This window comes from Misgurnus anguillicaudatus, chromosome 12 (genome assembly GCF_027580225.2).
Source record: "Misgurnus anguillicaudatus chromosome 12, ASM2758022v2, whole genome shotgun sequence".
NCBI lineage: Eukaryota > Metazoa > Chordata > Actinopteri > Cypriniformes > Cobitidae > Misgurnus > Misgurnus anguillicaudatus.
The window spans coordinates 25342364-25358366 of record NC_073348.2 but is presented as its reverse complement, the minus strand read 5'-3'; the positions used below and the strand labels follow the sequence as shown (position 1 = coordinate 25358366).

The 16003-nt window shown below is 36.0% G+C and overlaps 3 protein-coding genes and 1 long non-coding RNA gene across 8 annotated transcripts in view; 1 reads left to right on the top strand and 3 right to left on the bottom strand.

Moving 5' to 3' along the window:
- The window catches only part of cadm2a (cell adhesion molecule 2a), a 670454-nt gene that overhangs the window by 432225 nt on the left and 222226 nt on the right, over positions 1 to 16003 (top strand). The gene's annotated exons all lie outside the window — the stretch shown is intronic.
- Positions 392 to 1959, bottom strand: LOC129447025 (uncharacterized). Its single transcript, XM_073874667.1, has 4 exons — positions 1625 to 1959; positions 1315 to 1477; positions 1127 to 1233; positions 392 to 1015 (listed from the first exon to the last, which is right to left on the bottom strand). Exons 1-4 carry the CDS (start codon positions 1957 to 1959, stop codon positions 883 to 885), a joined length of 738 nt encoding a protein of 245 aa, XP_073730768.1. The 3' UTR covers positions 392 to 882.
- LOC141369055 (uncharacterized) lies at positions 4188 to 6563 on the bottom strand. The gene is made up of 3 exons (XR_012372587.1): positions 6491 to 6563; positions 4721 to 5019; positions 4188 to 4649 (listed from the first exon to the last, which is right to left on the bottom strand). It is a non-coding gene; the product is annotated as an uncharacterized lncRNA (long non-coding RNA).
- Positions 9016 to 12591, bottom strand: LOC141369054 (uncharacterized). Its single transcript, XM_073874222.1, has 5 exons — positions 12485 to 12591; positions 9983 to 12373; positions 9528 to 9905; positions 9282 to 9409; positions 9016 to 9180 (listed from the first exon to the last, which is right to left on the bottom strand). Exons 2-5 carry the CDS (start codon positions 10128 to 10130, stop codon positions 9070 to 9072), a joined length of 765 nt encoding a protein of 254 aa, XP_073730323.1. The 5' UTR covers positions 10131 to 12373; positions 12485 to 12591; the 3' UTR covers positions 9016 to 9069.

Here is a 16003-nt window from a genome sequence, read left to right as displayed (position 1 = left end):
TATCATCGCAATAAAGTGTTAGTAGATATTAAGTAGACAGTTTACTAATTCTCTAAAGATTGCTAGTTGAAAAGTAGTTGCAAAGTTACTTATAATTAGTAAAATGTCTAAAGTGGACTATCGAAATAAAGTGTTACCAAATTTTGTCAATCTGACTGAATTTAATACGATTTAAGGTTACAACAATACTGTTTACATGCATACTAAACATTACAATCTGATTAAAATGTTCGTTTACGTGTACATTCTATATAATCCAAACCAAACATCTGCACAAGCGCACAGCCAGCCAAATGGACATTCAAAACTAGCCCAAAAACATCCCAATGAGTATTCACAGTCCAAATACATATACTAATGAACGAAATCCTTTAATCTTTAACCTGCAGGAAAAAACAACCAACGGAGACAGTCTAAACAGTAGCCCAAATATGAACTAAAAAAAGGCTGAGGACTTGTCAACGTAACCCAGCATTTAATCAACTAAGATTTACAAGTAATTTCAACTTACTATTAATTATCTTGACTAGAGATGGGTTGTTGATTAAACAAAAAATGTAAGTAAGCAAAAAAATGTTTTACATTAAATACAATCAACTTTACTGAAAGTTTTATTTATTAGAATATATTGTGCGAAAAACAATATATTTATTCTTAACGTCATTCCACATACACGGATTAATCCACACAGGTTTATCTATGCATACGTCGGCCAATTTGACATATCCAGTTAACCTAACTTGCATGTTTTTGGACTGTGGGATGAAAACGGAGTAAATTCATGCTAACACTGGGACTTATACAATATACATTTGATTTTAAGACTTCTTCGAAAGTCAAAAATGATTTAAAGTTTACTGAATGAACTTCTTATTTAACAACTCATTTTAAAATCTTTCTCTCACAAATCCATTTAAAATTACGAGTACATCGGTAATCAGCCCACCCTGTTGACTCAAACACAGCACAGTCTTTATCCCCTCCATATCTATTGGGTTCTCCAGACTTCCAGAAGCTGAAACAACAGATCATCATTAGATCTTCAGTGTTGTTTTCTGTGTGATATGATACTGACTGTGAGAATCATTTATTGGATAATAATCAGTTCAATTTAGTGATTTCTCACCTAGAGTTCAGTGTGCTGCCATCAACCCATTTCCAATTGCCCTTCTCATCACTGTCAGTTAGACCAATCCAGATTTTGTCATCACCATCGTTTTTCTCAATGAAATCCTGAGAATATAAAATAACACATTTGTATTATAAAAGACTGCAGTATTTGTTTAACTGAACTACAAAACTAGTTTTACTCACTTGTTCCTCTTTGTTGTTAATGATGATCAGATCTGCTCCTCTATCTCTACAGTATCTTCTGCTGTCATTCCAGTTCTTCTCCTCAGATGAAATGTAGTAAAAACTGAATTGATAGTAAATCCATCCATCTGTGAACACAAACAGTTCAGCTGCTACAGTAAATCTTTACTCTGACCACAGTGAATGACAAAACATAGAGGCTAGTAGTGTTTGAAGTTTTTAGTTGTAGTCAAACTTAACACAAAGACCTGTCCGCAGTGTATTTATCTTCTGAATCCATTGCTCACTTAGTTTAGTGATATTATTGTACTTGGCTATTAAATAATCTCTCTCTTCTGTGATGTTGGTGTATTTGGTTAGTAGCTGGTCTCTCTCTTTAGTAAAGTTTTTGATGAGGACACACAGCACTATGACTGCAGTCAGTAGAAGAACACACAGCAGCACCAAACACACTGTAACTGATCTGTAACTTTTCATCCTCGCACACTCACTTCCTGTAGACTGAATTGGTTGTTGTCTGTTTGTATTGGAGTCTGTCTGTGTCCGTAAGTCGTCTCCACTCTCATAGATGTCCACCATCATCTCCTCTCTGTCTGTTCCCTGAATCTCAGTATTGAGCACATTGTGATAAATATCATCAGACATTGCAGCTCTTCTACACTCTAATACAATGCAAATGTGCTAAAGAAAAAAGTTCTTCCTGTGTCTTTCTCTGTCTTCTGTTTTTACACTGATGAGAATGACGCTAGGAAACGGAACTGATCTGAGACCAATGTGTGAAGACAAGATCTGTTTACTCTGTGTGTGACATGTATCTCTGTGTATAGTTAGCTTAATGCCCGATGTACACTGTGCTATTTTAAATTGTCCTTTAGGATTGTTGCTTGCCACACTGTGCGAACGGAACTGATCTGAGATCAATGTGTTAAGAATGTGTCAAGTCCAAAATCATGTGACCATTAAGATAAAAAAAGTAGTTTAGATTTTAGCTATAATGTGTAAAGTGCATCTCTGTGCCATTAGCAAACATGCATTTGCAACTGAAACAACAATTTGAGGTTTAAGGTGGGGTGTAAAGCTTTTTTTTATCTCTTGGCGCCTTTAAAGTCACACCAAATCAAACTGTACATGACAAACATTAAGGACCTGTTTTAGTTTGCTGCATTGCTATACTGTATATTTCATTGGTTTAACGGTTTTAATAGCAGGTACAGTACAACAACCATACTGTATGTGGTCAATATGTGATCTACACTCTCAGAAAAAAAGGTACAAGAAGGTACAAAAGTTGTCACTGGGGTAGTACCTTTTTTAAAATTACACTTTTCTACATAAAAAAGTGCAAAGTGGTAATCATGTACCAAAATGGTAAATATTAGGACTTTTTTTAGAAGGTTTAAACGTTAAAACATTTGTATCATTTTTCTAAGAGTGTGTGATCATGTGATACCCTGTAAGTAGAAGAGAAGTTCAGAGCTGCGTATAAAGTGTTGCATGTATGCAAATTACACAGATTACGCAACGGATTCTGCGCAGTGCTACACAAATTGTGTAACAAGATTGGACAGTTAACGTGACATAAATTTGTAAACAGCAAACACAATCATGAGTGAATACAAACAAGGGTTTATTAAACTAAACTACTAGAAAACACATTACATCTACCTAAACAAAACACTTGCATACAAACAACAAGAAAACAGAAAAAGACATAAGTTACGCAAGGAACGGTCACCTAATCAAACATGAACAAACCATCAGTTTCAGAACCAGCACATTTGGAGATGGAAAATAACTGATGTGAGATAAAGATGCAATTGGACGTTATGTAAGCAGGATACAGTAACTCACAGATGTCAAAATCATCTTTGATTGTGACATACTGCACAACCAGTGTCACAAAAATTGCATTACAGGTCTGTTCTAGTTTCCTGCATTGTTCTGGTCTGTTTCCTGGAAACAAGCTGGTTTTCAGTGAAATTCGCCTTTTGGAATTCAAATATATCATTTATGTAAATTGTGTAGGTCTGAAAATATTTTTTGTTTTGGTGGGGGAAAGGGGTTGTAGTTCGGCAAGCACAGTAAACATCACAAGAATTGATAATGGATAGACTGGAGTGAGATGAGACTGAGACCAGTAATATTGAGCTGTCTTTCCCATAAAACTTTACTTTTGGCCAATTAGAATCTATTTTCTTCTTTTTTGGACTTTTGGCCAATCACAATTAAGATGACAGCATCCTTGTCCTTTTCATGGATTAACATTTTCACGGTAGAAATCTTGGCACAACAGTATCCTTAACTGTTCTAGTATTTTACAAGGTATCACAAGGTATGGGACTTGTTATACTGTGTTATTCATAATTCATCTCTTCTTCTCTCACAAATCCATTTTAGAGCCGTATTACATGAGACATCATACCACACTGATGACTGTAACTTAACACAGTTCTCTTTTGTACCACCATTGGGTTCACCATTATACCCCCAGAAGCTGAAACAACAGATCATCATTAGATCTTCAGTGTTGTTTTCTGTGTGATATGATACTCACTGTGACAATCATTTATTGGATACTTATCAGTTACATTTAGTGATTTCTCACCTAGAGGTCAGTGTGCTGCCATCAACCCATTTCCATCTGCCCTCCTCATCACTGTCAGACAAACCAATCCAGAGTTTGTCGTTACCACCTTTCTTCTTAATAAAATCCTGAGATGATGAAATCACATTTATTTTATAACTTATAACAGTTTTTGACTGGCCTCCTAAATCAACAGCAACAGCAGATACAGAACTTGTTTCACTTACTTGTTCCTCTTTGTTGTTAATGATGATCAGATCTGCTCCTCTCTCTCTACAGTCTATTCTGCTCTCAGTCCAGCTCTTCTCCTCAGATGAAATAAGGTACAAACTGGACTGAGAGTAAATCCATCCATCTGTAAACACAAACAATTCAGCTTCTACAGTATTTTTTCTAACCACACTGAAAGACACAACTTATAGGCTAATATAGTGTTTGAAAGAAATCTATTAACTGCACCTTTTCACTTTTTTATATTTGTGTTTTAGTTGTACTTCAACATTACCATAAAGATGTGTCCACAGTCCATTTATCTTCTGATTCAACTGTTCACTTAGTTTAGTGATATTATTGTACTTGGCAATTAATTCATCTCTCTCTTCAGTGATGTTTTTGGTCTTGATGTTAAACTGTTGATTGTTTGTATTGATGAGGACACACAGCACTATGACTGCAGTCAGTAGAAGAACACACAGCAGCACCAAACACACTGTAACTGATCTGTAACTTATCTTCATCACACGCTCACTTCCTGAAGATGACAGATGACAGAATTTTGTCATTGTTTTATTTGTTTTTAGCACAATAAATGAAAGTCATTACCTGTAGACTGAATTGGTTGTTGTTTGTTTGTATTGGAGTCTGTCTGTGTCTGTAAGTCGTCTCCACTCTCATAGATGTCCACCATCATCTCCTCTCTGTCCGTTCCCTGAATCTCAGTCTTGAGCACATTGTGATAAATATCGTCAGACATTGCAGCCCTTTTACCCTCAAACACAGTGAATATGTGCTAAAGTTCTTCCTGTGTATGTATCTGCTCTTCTCTGTCTTCTGTTTTTACACTCATCAGAATGATGCAAGGAAACGGAAATGATCTCAGGGCAAAGTGTAAAGACCAAGATCTGTGTGAGAGTGTAAAAAAGTGATAAGACTCAACGTTTTCTATGTGAGCACCATAACTTAACATGTGAAAAGAATATGCTATGCTTTATATGACATTTAACCAGTCTATTAAATGACCTTGATGGGGAAAAACAAATTAGAGTTCTGTTGTAATAGCAGTAAAAACCACCCAGTGATGCCATCTGTAGTTAATGTGTGAAATTTGAGATCATGTGACATCTAACAAGTACAAGAAAAGTAACTGTACACAAACAGTTTAGCAGCAATAAAGCAAGCTTTAGATTCATGTAATTTTATATCTGTGATATTTGTGTGAATTGACAGGCATGTGTCAGGAGAGCTATGCTGCAGACATATCTGTGGTGTTCATGAGCTGACAGACTCTAACATTAAGCATAGCCATGGTGTACCCGGGGCTTCTCTGGGCCTTGAGGACCCATGGAAATTGTTAAGCACCCACATAAATACAATTGATATGCCAGTATGTTGTGTGTTCAACCTTAAGCGATCAATATGTGTGAGTGGAATATTGCATAGCTGGAAAAAGCTCTCAGCCAATCAGATTTAAGAACCAGAAAGAACTGTTGTGTAATACTGTTTAAACTACAGCCTGCACAGCAATGATCACAACATAGGCCTATTCCTTATTTTAATCACATTGTGCACAATATCAAACACACACACAAATAAATACAATTAAATCAATTTACAGGAAAGCTTTATTTTTACAAGATATTGTGTTAACATTTTTTGCATAATAACAAGATTGAAATGATTAAACAGAAGTTTTGCTGTAAAAAATAACATTCTATTTATGTATTAATTCTTAACGCCATTCTTGCATATATGGCTATATTATTCCCAAGAACCAGTTAATCCATACACAAGTTAATTCAAACAAGTTTATCTGTACACACAAGTTAATCCACACACGTTTATCTATACGCACACAAGTTAATCCACACAAGTTCATCTACACATACACACACAGACACAAATCAATCCACACATCTACAGTAAATAGTACTAAAAGTGGTTCACTGGCTCGAAATCATAGGAGAACCATTTTTAGTCGTAGAACCTGTGTAGCATTATATTGTGCTTTGTTGAACCATAAGAGGTGCTACAGTATAGTCATGCTTTAGCGTCACTTATGGTTCTACAGAGGTGCTATATGGGTGCTCTGTATCACCAAAATGGTTCTCCTATGATTTGAGCTTTTGGTACTATTTAGCACCATTTTTTAGAGTGTATCCACACGTCAGGGAAGGCCAATTTGACATCTCCAATTAACCTAACTTGCATGTTTTTTTGGAATGTGGGAGGAACATTTGATTTTAAGACTACTTGGAAAGTCTAAAATGATTCCAAGTTTACTGAATTAACATATATCTCATTTAACAACTCATTTTAAAATCTTTTTCTCACAAATCCATTTAAAAGTATGACTACATGGATAATCAGCCCAACCTGTTGACTCAAACAGAGCACAGTCTTCATCACCACCAGCATAACTGTTGGGTTCTACAGATGCCCAGAATCTGAAACAACAGATCATCATTAGATCTTCAGTATTGTTTTCAGTCTGATATGATACTGACTGTGACAATCAATTATTGGATAATAATCAGTTGAATTTAGGGGCAGTTTCCCGGACAGGGTTTAGATTAAGGCCTAAAAAAAAATTTGTTTGGTTCCGGTTTCCGACCGACCCTGCCAATTTATGTGCGACCCAAATGTATTTTATGAGCTTGGGGAAGAAATAATACACATTAAATAAATACACAAATAAAAAAAATTTGAGGCGAACTATAATTTACCTTTTAGTACAGCACCGTTTTTGTAAAGCACGCGTCCTCCAGCAACAAACAAAGCAGCTACACAGTCGTTAACACAATAGTTCACAGATCGTTGTCGCCACTTACAAAAGCACTGGTAAAGTGGTAATTTTTGGTGTGCATTCGAGCTGTTTCGTGCACAGCAACGTGATCTTTTGCCCCGCCGAAAGTTGTAAATTACAGACAAAAAAAGACGAGCTGAACAACGATATGCAAGTGGGCTTTTCTCTTCCAGAGAGCACAAACCAAGGCTCATTTTTGCTGGCAGTAAGTGAATTATAATATTTGAATTTATGGTATTATGACCAGGGCTTGACATTAACACCGCCAAACGCGGGTAAGATTTCGGCCGTAAGGCGGGTCTGTTTTCTTAAAAGTTATGCGAAATGATAAACAATACGCAATGCGACACTGGGAAACTACAACTTCCATGAGCATTCTGCACCCAGAGCAACGCACAGAGATCTGTTGAGAGACGCGCACGCGATCAGCGGGGCGTTGCGGACCAAAGCGTCACCTTCCAGAGAGCGCGCAAGAGCTGGTGGATTTGCGAATGCACAAGAGGACGCAGTCTGAGCGCATACACACTTCAGGAAAGATAAAACAATTGCATGGAAGTGATTGATTAGATATAAATTGCGTGCAAACTCTCAGGGCAAGAGCGAAGAGAAATTCAGCGCATATCTGAATGCACACGAAATCAAAAGAAACCCGCCATCGAGAGGTTCGCGCATCATTTTAATGTAACAATAATGCCCTCCCGACATTTGTCATTAAAGGTCTTAAATCACTTTTATCAGAAACCATTTAGCTTATAAAATACATCTGCATGACAGTAAAATTAATGTACATATCTTGACAGTATTTACTGCTGTTGTTAATAAATATTTAAAGTGGTTATCGATGGGTTTTGTGTTTATCTTTTCAGTTTAGAATTAGTGTTTCTTCTACACCCCTGTTCTACTTTTAATATATTCATTCAAAGTTAATCTATTTATGCCTTACTTACTAGCATGTGTTTCATGCATCTTATATGATCTATACTGATATACCAGCTATATACCAGCTAAATGTTGTCTTAATTCGGGTAGTCAGACTGCATTTGAAATTCAGTCTGCATCTAATTTAGCAAGTAAATTTGCTCGAATTAAAGTAATTTTAGGATGCCAAAGTCAAATTTAATCATATACAATTTAACTTTGGCTAGTACCTTTGAAAAACAACTAGCCACTTTGGCTGGTGAGCAAAAAAGTTAATGTCAAGCCCTGATTATGCTACAAAGAGTTCCACTTTTATACTTTAGCCACAGGCTCACGTAAGATATTTTTCATATCATACAGACAGATTCAACACCGGCCTCCACATATTGCGTTTCGTTATTTATTTATTTTTTTACTTTAAAACACGCAGTGTATTCGTTCAGCTGCATTTACTGCTCTCTCTCTCTCTCTCTCTCTCTCTCTCTCTCTCTCTCTCTCTCTCTCTCCGTGGTTCTGCGCTGCGTGAGACAAACACGCAATATGGCCAAAGTCACCTCAAATATATCCGCTATTCAATTTAAATATTTAACAATTTCCTACAGTACCTATCCCTTGCTGCCACTGTAAAAAAATAAAATAAAAAATAAAATAAATTCCCTACCGACCCATGACCTAAACTGACAACCAACCGGAACCAAACTTTTTTTTTTTATGCCTAATCCAGTATTAGGCCTTAAAAGAGGAGCTACATTTTATGGCGTAATAGCACTTTTGGGAGTACTTCGACTCGGCGCAGTAACACCCTCCCTCTCCCATTATGAGAGGGAGAAGGGGAGCAGACTTTTCAGGCTAGTCGAAGTACTCCCAAAAGTGCTATTACGCCATAAAATATAGTTCCTCTTTTAAATCCGCTTAGAAAAGCGCTACGTTTTATTTTGTACCACCAAACTTGCTCATATAACTACTCGTCTTAAATAGGAAAAACGTTGATGTGTTTGGTCACTTCTAACTTTATCTCTAAATGGTACCATTGAATGAATGGGGCTAAGCTAAATGCTATCGAAGCGTGCACGCACACAGATGATAGAGGGATGTATCAACAATTCTTAGTTAAGGTAATAAAATATTTTAATATTGAAAATGAGTAGACTATTCCTTTAAGACTCAAACATGCATATTAGTCTGGGACTAAACTTTAGCCCTTTCTGGGAAACTGGCCCCTACTGATTTCTCACCTAGAGGTCAGTGTGCTGCCATCAACCCATTTCCATCTGCCCTCCTCATCACTGTCAGTCAAACCAATCCAGAGTTTGTCCTTACCATAATTGTTCATAATAAAATCCTGAGAAAATAAAATAACAAGTTTGTATTATAAAAGAACGCAGTATTTTGTTTATCTAACCTCTGATCACCAGCAGCAGATACAGAACTTGTTTCACTCACTTGTTCCTCTTTGTTGTTAATGATGATCAGATCTGCTCCTCTCTCTCTACAGTATCTTCTGCTCTCACTCCAGTTCTTCTGCTCAGATGAAATTAAGTAAAAACTGGATTGATATTCTTTGCATCCATCTGTAAACACAAACAGTTGAGCTATTAACCCATCAGTCACTCTTTTTTTTTGTAAGTTATGAATTTTTTTATACCCTACTTCTAATGTTTGCATAGTTTTAGTGAATTTCAAGATTACCTGCTGCATGCAGAGTCTTCCACAGTTCATTTATCTGCTCTGTCTGTTTGTTATTGTTAATCAATAATTCATCCTTTTCTTTTGTCATGGTTGTGTATTTAAACAGTAGCTGATCTCTCTCTTCGGCGATGTTGCCATATTTGGTTTGTAGCAGGTCTCTCTGTTTTGTGATGTTGGTATATTTGGTTAGTAGCTGGTCTCTCTTTTCTGTGATGTTGGTATATTTGGTTAGTAGCTGGTCTCTCTCTTCTGTGATGTTTTTGTTCTTGATGTGACACTGTTGATTGTTTGTATAGATCAGGACACACAGCACTATGACTGCAGTCAGTAGAAGAACACACAGCAGCACCAAACACACTGTAACTGATCTGTTACTTCCTGAAGATGATAGATATGAACTTAAGCTTTGCATCGTATTCCTTTTTATTGCAAATAAATGAATGTTATTACAGTACCTGAACACTGAAGTGGTTGTTGTCTGTTTGTATTGAGGTTTGTCCGTGTCCTGACATAATCTTCATTCTCATAGATCATCTCCTCTCTCTCTTTGTCCATTCCCTGAATCTCACTCTTGTCCACATTTTGATACGTATTTTTAGACATTTTAGGTCTTTTATATTTAAACGCTGTCAAATTATGCTTTGATGAATGTTGCTGTAGCTCTTTGTATCTTGCTGTTCTGTCCTGATCTGCTTTTCTGTTTTAACGCTAGTGAGACTTAAACAAATAAAGCAGAACTGAGATCACAGTGTAAAAATTAAACTCATGTGACTAGTATGAACAAAAATACTTTTGATATGTTAAACTGTTTCTATGTCTTCAACATCACATTCAGTTGTAAATAATGGTTTCTTAAATGGTTCTCCTGTTTTCAATTGGCCAGTAAGCAGAGTCTCGTGCAGACTCTTGCCATTGTTTGAGCTCAAACAAACAGTTTGTACAGTAACTGAAGCACAGTGGACAAAAGTTGAAAACCACTAAAGCAAAATTTCCGCATGAAAATAAAAAAGCAGCTAGAAAAAAAGTGACATTCAGACCACAATGATAAATGATTCACAGCACACTAAAACAGCAAAGGTTGAAACAACAGATCATCATTAGATCTTCAGCGCTGCATTCTCTATGGTAGGTCTTTATCGGGCAAACACTGGTACATGTGCTCCTGTTTAATGTTCTTCTTAGTTCCTTGTAAGATGGCTGGTGAGTTTGTTCTTTTCTGCTTTTTGATTCTGTTTTACACAAGGAAATGAAACTGATATGCGTTTATTCCAAGAAGTCCAAATTCATGTGGCCAATATGTACAAAAATAGTTAAGAGCTCTTCAAAAGTGTGTTTCTCTTATTAGACTTCAGTGTAACTGCCCACTTTTGTGATTGACAGACTATATCTTTTAACCTCACAGCTAATGCTTGCATATACATTGTGTTTATTAATACAACAGACACAAAATAAATCAATCACAACTACACTGTAAAACCAAACAGTAAAGCAAAATTGATTGTAATCAATCAATCAATCAAAAAGTAACGCGGGACAAAAGAAACAAAGCGATTTTCTCTGAGCCCTGATAACATTTGCATCCCAAACTATGACAGCATCTTTAGCACACAACTCTTGACAGACCTGATGATTATATCGCATTATTTCGTCACCGTTGTCCACGTGTAGGTCCAGAAAGTACATTTCTAAATTTCATTTTTTTTTCTTATAACGTGTTGTGTTACTCTTTTCATCTGTTACAATACTGATCAATCTACAGGTTATTTAGTGCTCTAACACATCCTGAAGTTTGACTTCTCTGAGTTTTTCAAAATAAAAGTAAATCAGTTTTAAATTTAAGGATTTAATTTCATTTTCATAGTGTTACTGTTGAACGAACCATCAGTTTCAGAACCAGCACCTTAATTTAAAGGGGTTCTGTGCTTAAATGTGCAGTGTGTACATTTTTGAAGGATCAGAAATCCAATATAATATACATACTGTACAGTCAAGAGCAGACTGAAAATAACTGATGTGAGATAAAGAATTGGACATCATGAAAGCGGCAAAAAGTAACTCACAGATGTAAAATCATGTTTGATTGTGACATACTGCAAAACTAGTGTCGCAAAAATTGCATTACAGGTCTGTTCTAGTTTCCTGCATTGTTCTGGTCTGTTTCGTAAAATTTTATAGCAGTTAGACTTACAAAATTAAACTATCTGTGGTCACCTTCATACCTGCAAACAAGCTGTAATTCAAATATATAATGTATGTAAATTGTGTAGGTCTAAAAAAATTTTTTTTGATGGGGGAGGGGGTGTGACGTTCGGCAAGCACAGTAAACATCACAAGAATCGATAATGAATATACGGGAGTGAGGTGAGACTGAGAACAGTAATGTTGAGCTGTCTTTCCCATAAAACTTTTCTTTTGGCCAATTAAAATTAAGATGACAGCATTCTTGTCTTTTTTAACACAACTTTTTGCAGCACAACAGTATTGTTAACTGCTCTAGTATTTTCCTTTCAACAAGCAAGTGAGGTTGTGTTAATAAATTAGTTTTCACTTGAACCAAATCTTGTCTGTTTACTTGTCAAGAGTACATCATAATGCTTTGTTTACATGTTCAAATAGCAAAACATTATTACAGGGAAGGAAGCCCCCAGACCCACATACTGTCTTTACTTTCCCAAATTTGTCACAAGGTATGCAACTTAATATACTGCGTAATTCATAACTCATCTCTTCTTATCTCACAAATCCATTTATAAGCTTTTTTACATGAATAATCATACCATTCTGAATAATAAGATGAAGCACAGTTCTCTTCTCTTTCACCATTGGGTTCTCTAGATCCCCAGAAGCTGAAACAACAAATCATTATTAGATCTTCAGTGTTGTTTTCTGTGTGATATGACACTGACTGTAGGAATATTGGATAATAATCAGGTAAATGTTCAGTAAAGATTTCTCACGTATAGTTCAGTGTGCTGCCATCAACCCATTTCCATTTGTCCTCATCATCACTGTCAGACAAACCAATCCAGTGTCCGGCCCCAAGATTCTTCCATATATAATCCTGAGATTATGGAATCACATTTATTTTATAACTTATAACCGTTTTTGACTGACCTCTTACATCAACAGCAGCTACAGAACTTGTTTCACTAACTTGTTCCTCTTTGTTGTTAATGATGATCAGATCTGCTCCTTTCGCTCTGCAGTAACTTCTGCTCTCACTCCAGTTCTTCTTCTCAGTTGAAATGAAGTACAAACTGGACTGATAGTAAATCCATCCATCTGCTAACACAAACAATTCAGCTGCTACAGTATTTTTTCTGACTACACTGAGCAACACAACTTATAGGCTAATAGTGTTTGGAAAAAAATCTATTAACTGCATCTTTTACATTTTTTTTTATATTTGTGTTTTAGTTGTAGTTCAACATTACCATGAAGATAAGTCCGCAGTCCATTTATCTTCTGATTTAACTGTTCACTTAGTTTAGTGATATTATTGTACTTGGCAATTATTTCATCTCTCTCTTCTATGAGGTTTTGAGTCTTGATGTTAAACTGTTGATTGTTTGTATTGATGAGGACACACAGCACTATGACTGCAGTCAGTAGAAGAACACACAGCGGCACCAAACACACTGTAACTGATCTGTAACTTCTCTTCATTACACGCTCACTTCCTGAAGATGACAGATGACAGAATTTTGTAATTGTTGTATTTGTTTTAGGCCAATAAATGAAAGTCATTACCTGTAGAATGAAGTGGTGGTTGTTTGTTTGTATTTGAGTCTGTCTGTGTCCTGAAGTTATCTCCACCTTCATAGATGTCCACCATCATCTCCATTCTGTCCATTCCCTTAATCTCAGTTTTGAGCACATTGTGATAAATATCATCAGACATCGCAGCTGTTTTACCCTCAAACGCAGTGAATATGTGCTAAAGTTCTTCCTGTGTATTTCTCCCTAGTTCTCTTTCTGGAGGATGAGAATGACGCAAGGAAACGGAACTGATCCGAGACCAATGTGTAAAGATCTGTTTACTGTGTAACTACTAATGTGTAACATTTACAGTAGAGTTAGATCTCTTTTTGGCCAAACCTAAACAAAAATATAGGACTAAGATTTAATTTGCTTTTTATTTTATTGATGGGCTTTTGAATGCTTATTAGTTAAATACAGTAAAGAGCAGGAAGGAAATTACAGTGACATAGTAAAAAATGTTATTAGACTCAAATCAACTTTTTCTATGTGAGCACCAGTGATGGGGGTAACGCGTTACTGTAATTCCACTACTTTTATCAGTAACGAGCTTGTAACTAAGTATTTTTTTAAATCAAGTAACGCTATTACAACTACTGAAATTTAAATGAGTTCGTTACTCGCGTTACTCTATTTTGTAAAAAAAAACACTTACAGACAAGACATTTCTGATTTAACGTCGCATGACCGTGGTGGGCGGCGCAATGAATCATTAAACTTCATGGCTGACAGTGCATATAGAATGAACATGAAAAATCTAAACGGGACAACATACCTTTGTTTAAAAATTGTGTAAGTCATAATCCACCCGGTCTCATGTTTGTAAATTATCTTTGCCAAGCAATCCCAGTATGACATTAACTTGCATTTGTAGTCCACAAAAGCAATAAATCTGAGAAATGTTAATATATTCTTAGATGTTTACATCGGCCTTCATGGAAGAGAATGATCCGCGATTGTTGTTTCCAGAAAAAATATTCACACTGCGCTGTACAACTGTTAAAACGTGTTAAAACTCCACAGTATGTGTGAGTGCGCATTTAGTTTCAGTTTCACTCGCTCCATATCCGACAAAACAATCCACTCGCTCTGTGTCCGTCCGACAAAACAATCCACATACTCTGTTTTCTGATTAAATATCTTCTTTCAATCTTGTGTATCATTTAAATCAAACATAAAAGATATACGAACAATATAGACCAAAGAGCACACTACCCGCCGCAAGCTTCACAAGCTGTGTCCCAATTCCATGGCCGCGCCCTGCTAAGCATGCAACCTAAAAAGGTGAGAACTCGGTCTTTCAAGTGGAAGCCTCAGAAGTTCGCGAAGAAAACTGAAATGAGACAGTCTAACCTTCGGAGGACCCATAATTTGCGACAGGTGCTGCACACACACACCGCCTGTCAGCAGGACACATCGGAGACGTTTCTGGCTTATTAAAATAAATATGGAATCAGAAAAATGATAATTTATTTTAGAAAATATGACACGTTGACACAATTGTCTCCAAATTCTTAAAGAGACAATACACAATTTGAACACACTATATATTTTCAATGTAAACACACAGAATATTTGTCTAAATGGTCTAAATGATATACATAAATAAACTAAGCTTACATATTAAGATAATTTCTAACAAAAATATTCAACGGCTGAATCTAAAGCAAAATAGGCTCCTTCAGTATGTGATATATTGGAGTCTTACATGTAAAATAGCCCATCCATATCATTTTATTGTTTGATTGTTCAGTCATGTTCATATTTACATTTAAAAAGCAGACATAAAAGTAACTTAAGTTACTTTCCCTAGTAACTAATTACTTTTGATATACAGTAACTGGTAGAGTAATTCAGTTACTTTTAAAAGAAGTAACTAGTAACTGTAACTAATTACAAATTTTCAGTAACTTGCCCAACACTGGTGAGCATCATAACTTTACATGTCAAAAGAATATGCTACACTTTATGTGACATTTAACCAGTCATTTAAATAACCTTGATGGAAAAACCCGAATCAGAGTTCTGTTGTAATAGCGGTAAAAACCACCCAGTGAAGCCATCTGTAGTCAATGTGGGAATTTTGAGATCATGTGACATCTAACAAGTACAAAAAGGTAGCTTGTGAAGTGTTGCACAGACACAAACAGTTTATCAGCAATAAAACAATATTTAGATTACACACTGTCTGATAGTTATTGTATTATGTAACTATATATCTGTGATTTTTGTGAGAATCGACCATAAACTGTAAAAAAAAAAGATGGATGTAGTGTCCATGACATCACCCATAGGTTTCTGAAGATTGTTTTTGAAGCTTAAAGTAGGCAGTTCCTGACGTCACCATCTTGGCCGCGCGTCACTGCCGATGGGCAACCTTCCAATCTCTCTGATGAAGCCAATATTCAAGTGATTTAAACTGCAATTCATCAACTGGCCACTAGAGGCTGGCTCCAAAAGGGTTAAAATGCCCAACTTTACAGTAGAAAATAATATTTTTACAGCCTGCTACAAAAATAGTTTTTGGTCTATATAGCTACTTTTGCCCTTCATGACAACTCTGAGGGGGTGAATTGTTTTTTTGTAACTCATCCGTTTAAATTATATTAAAGTGCCCATATTATGAAAAACTCACTTTTTCTGGGTTTTGGGGTGTTATTTTGTGTCTCTGGTGCTTCCAAACGCATACAAACTTGGAAAAAAATCTATCCATACTG

Coding starts and splice junctions, on each gene's coding strand:
- LOC129447025 (XM_073874667.1), bottom strand. CDS start 1,959: ATGTCTGATGATATTTATCACAATGTGCTCAATACTGAGATTCAGGGA. Junction 1,478..1,624: donor AGAGATTATTTAATAGCCAA/GTACAATAATAT, acceptor GTCAGAGTAAAG/ATTTACTGTAGCAGCTGAAC. Junction 1,016..1,126: donor GGCAGCACACTGAACTCTAG/GTGAGAAATCAC, acceptor CTGTTGTTTCAG/CTTCTGGAAGTCTGGAGAAC.
- LOC141369054 (XM_073874222.1), bottom strand. CDS start 10,130: ATGTCTAAAAATACGTATCAAAATGTGGACAAGAGTGAGATTCAGGGA. Junction 9,906..9,982: donor ACAACCACTTCAGTGTTCAG/GTACTGTAATAA, acceptor TATCATCTTCAG/GAAGTAACAGATCAGTTACA. Junction 9,181..9,281: donor TTAACAACAAAGAGGAACAA/GTGAGTGAAACA, acceptor TTATTTTCTCAG/GATTTTATTATGAACAATTA.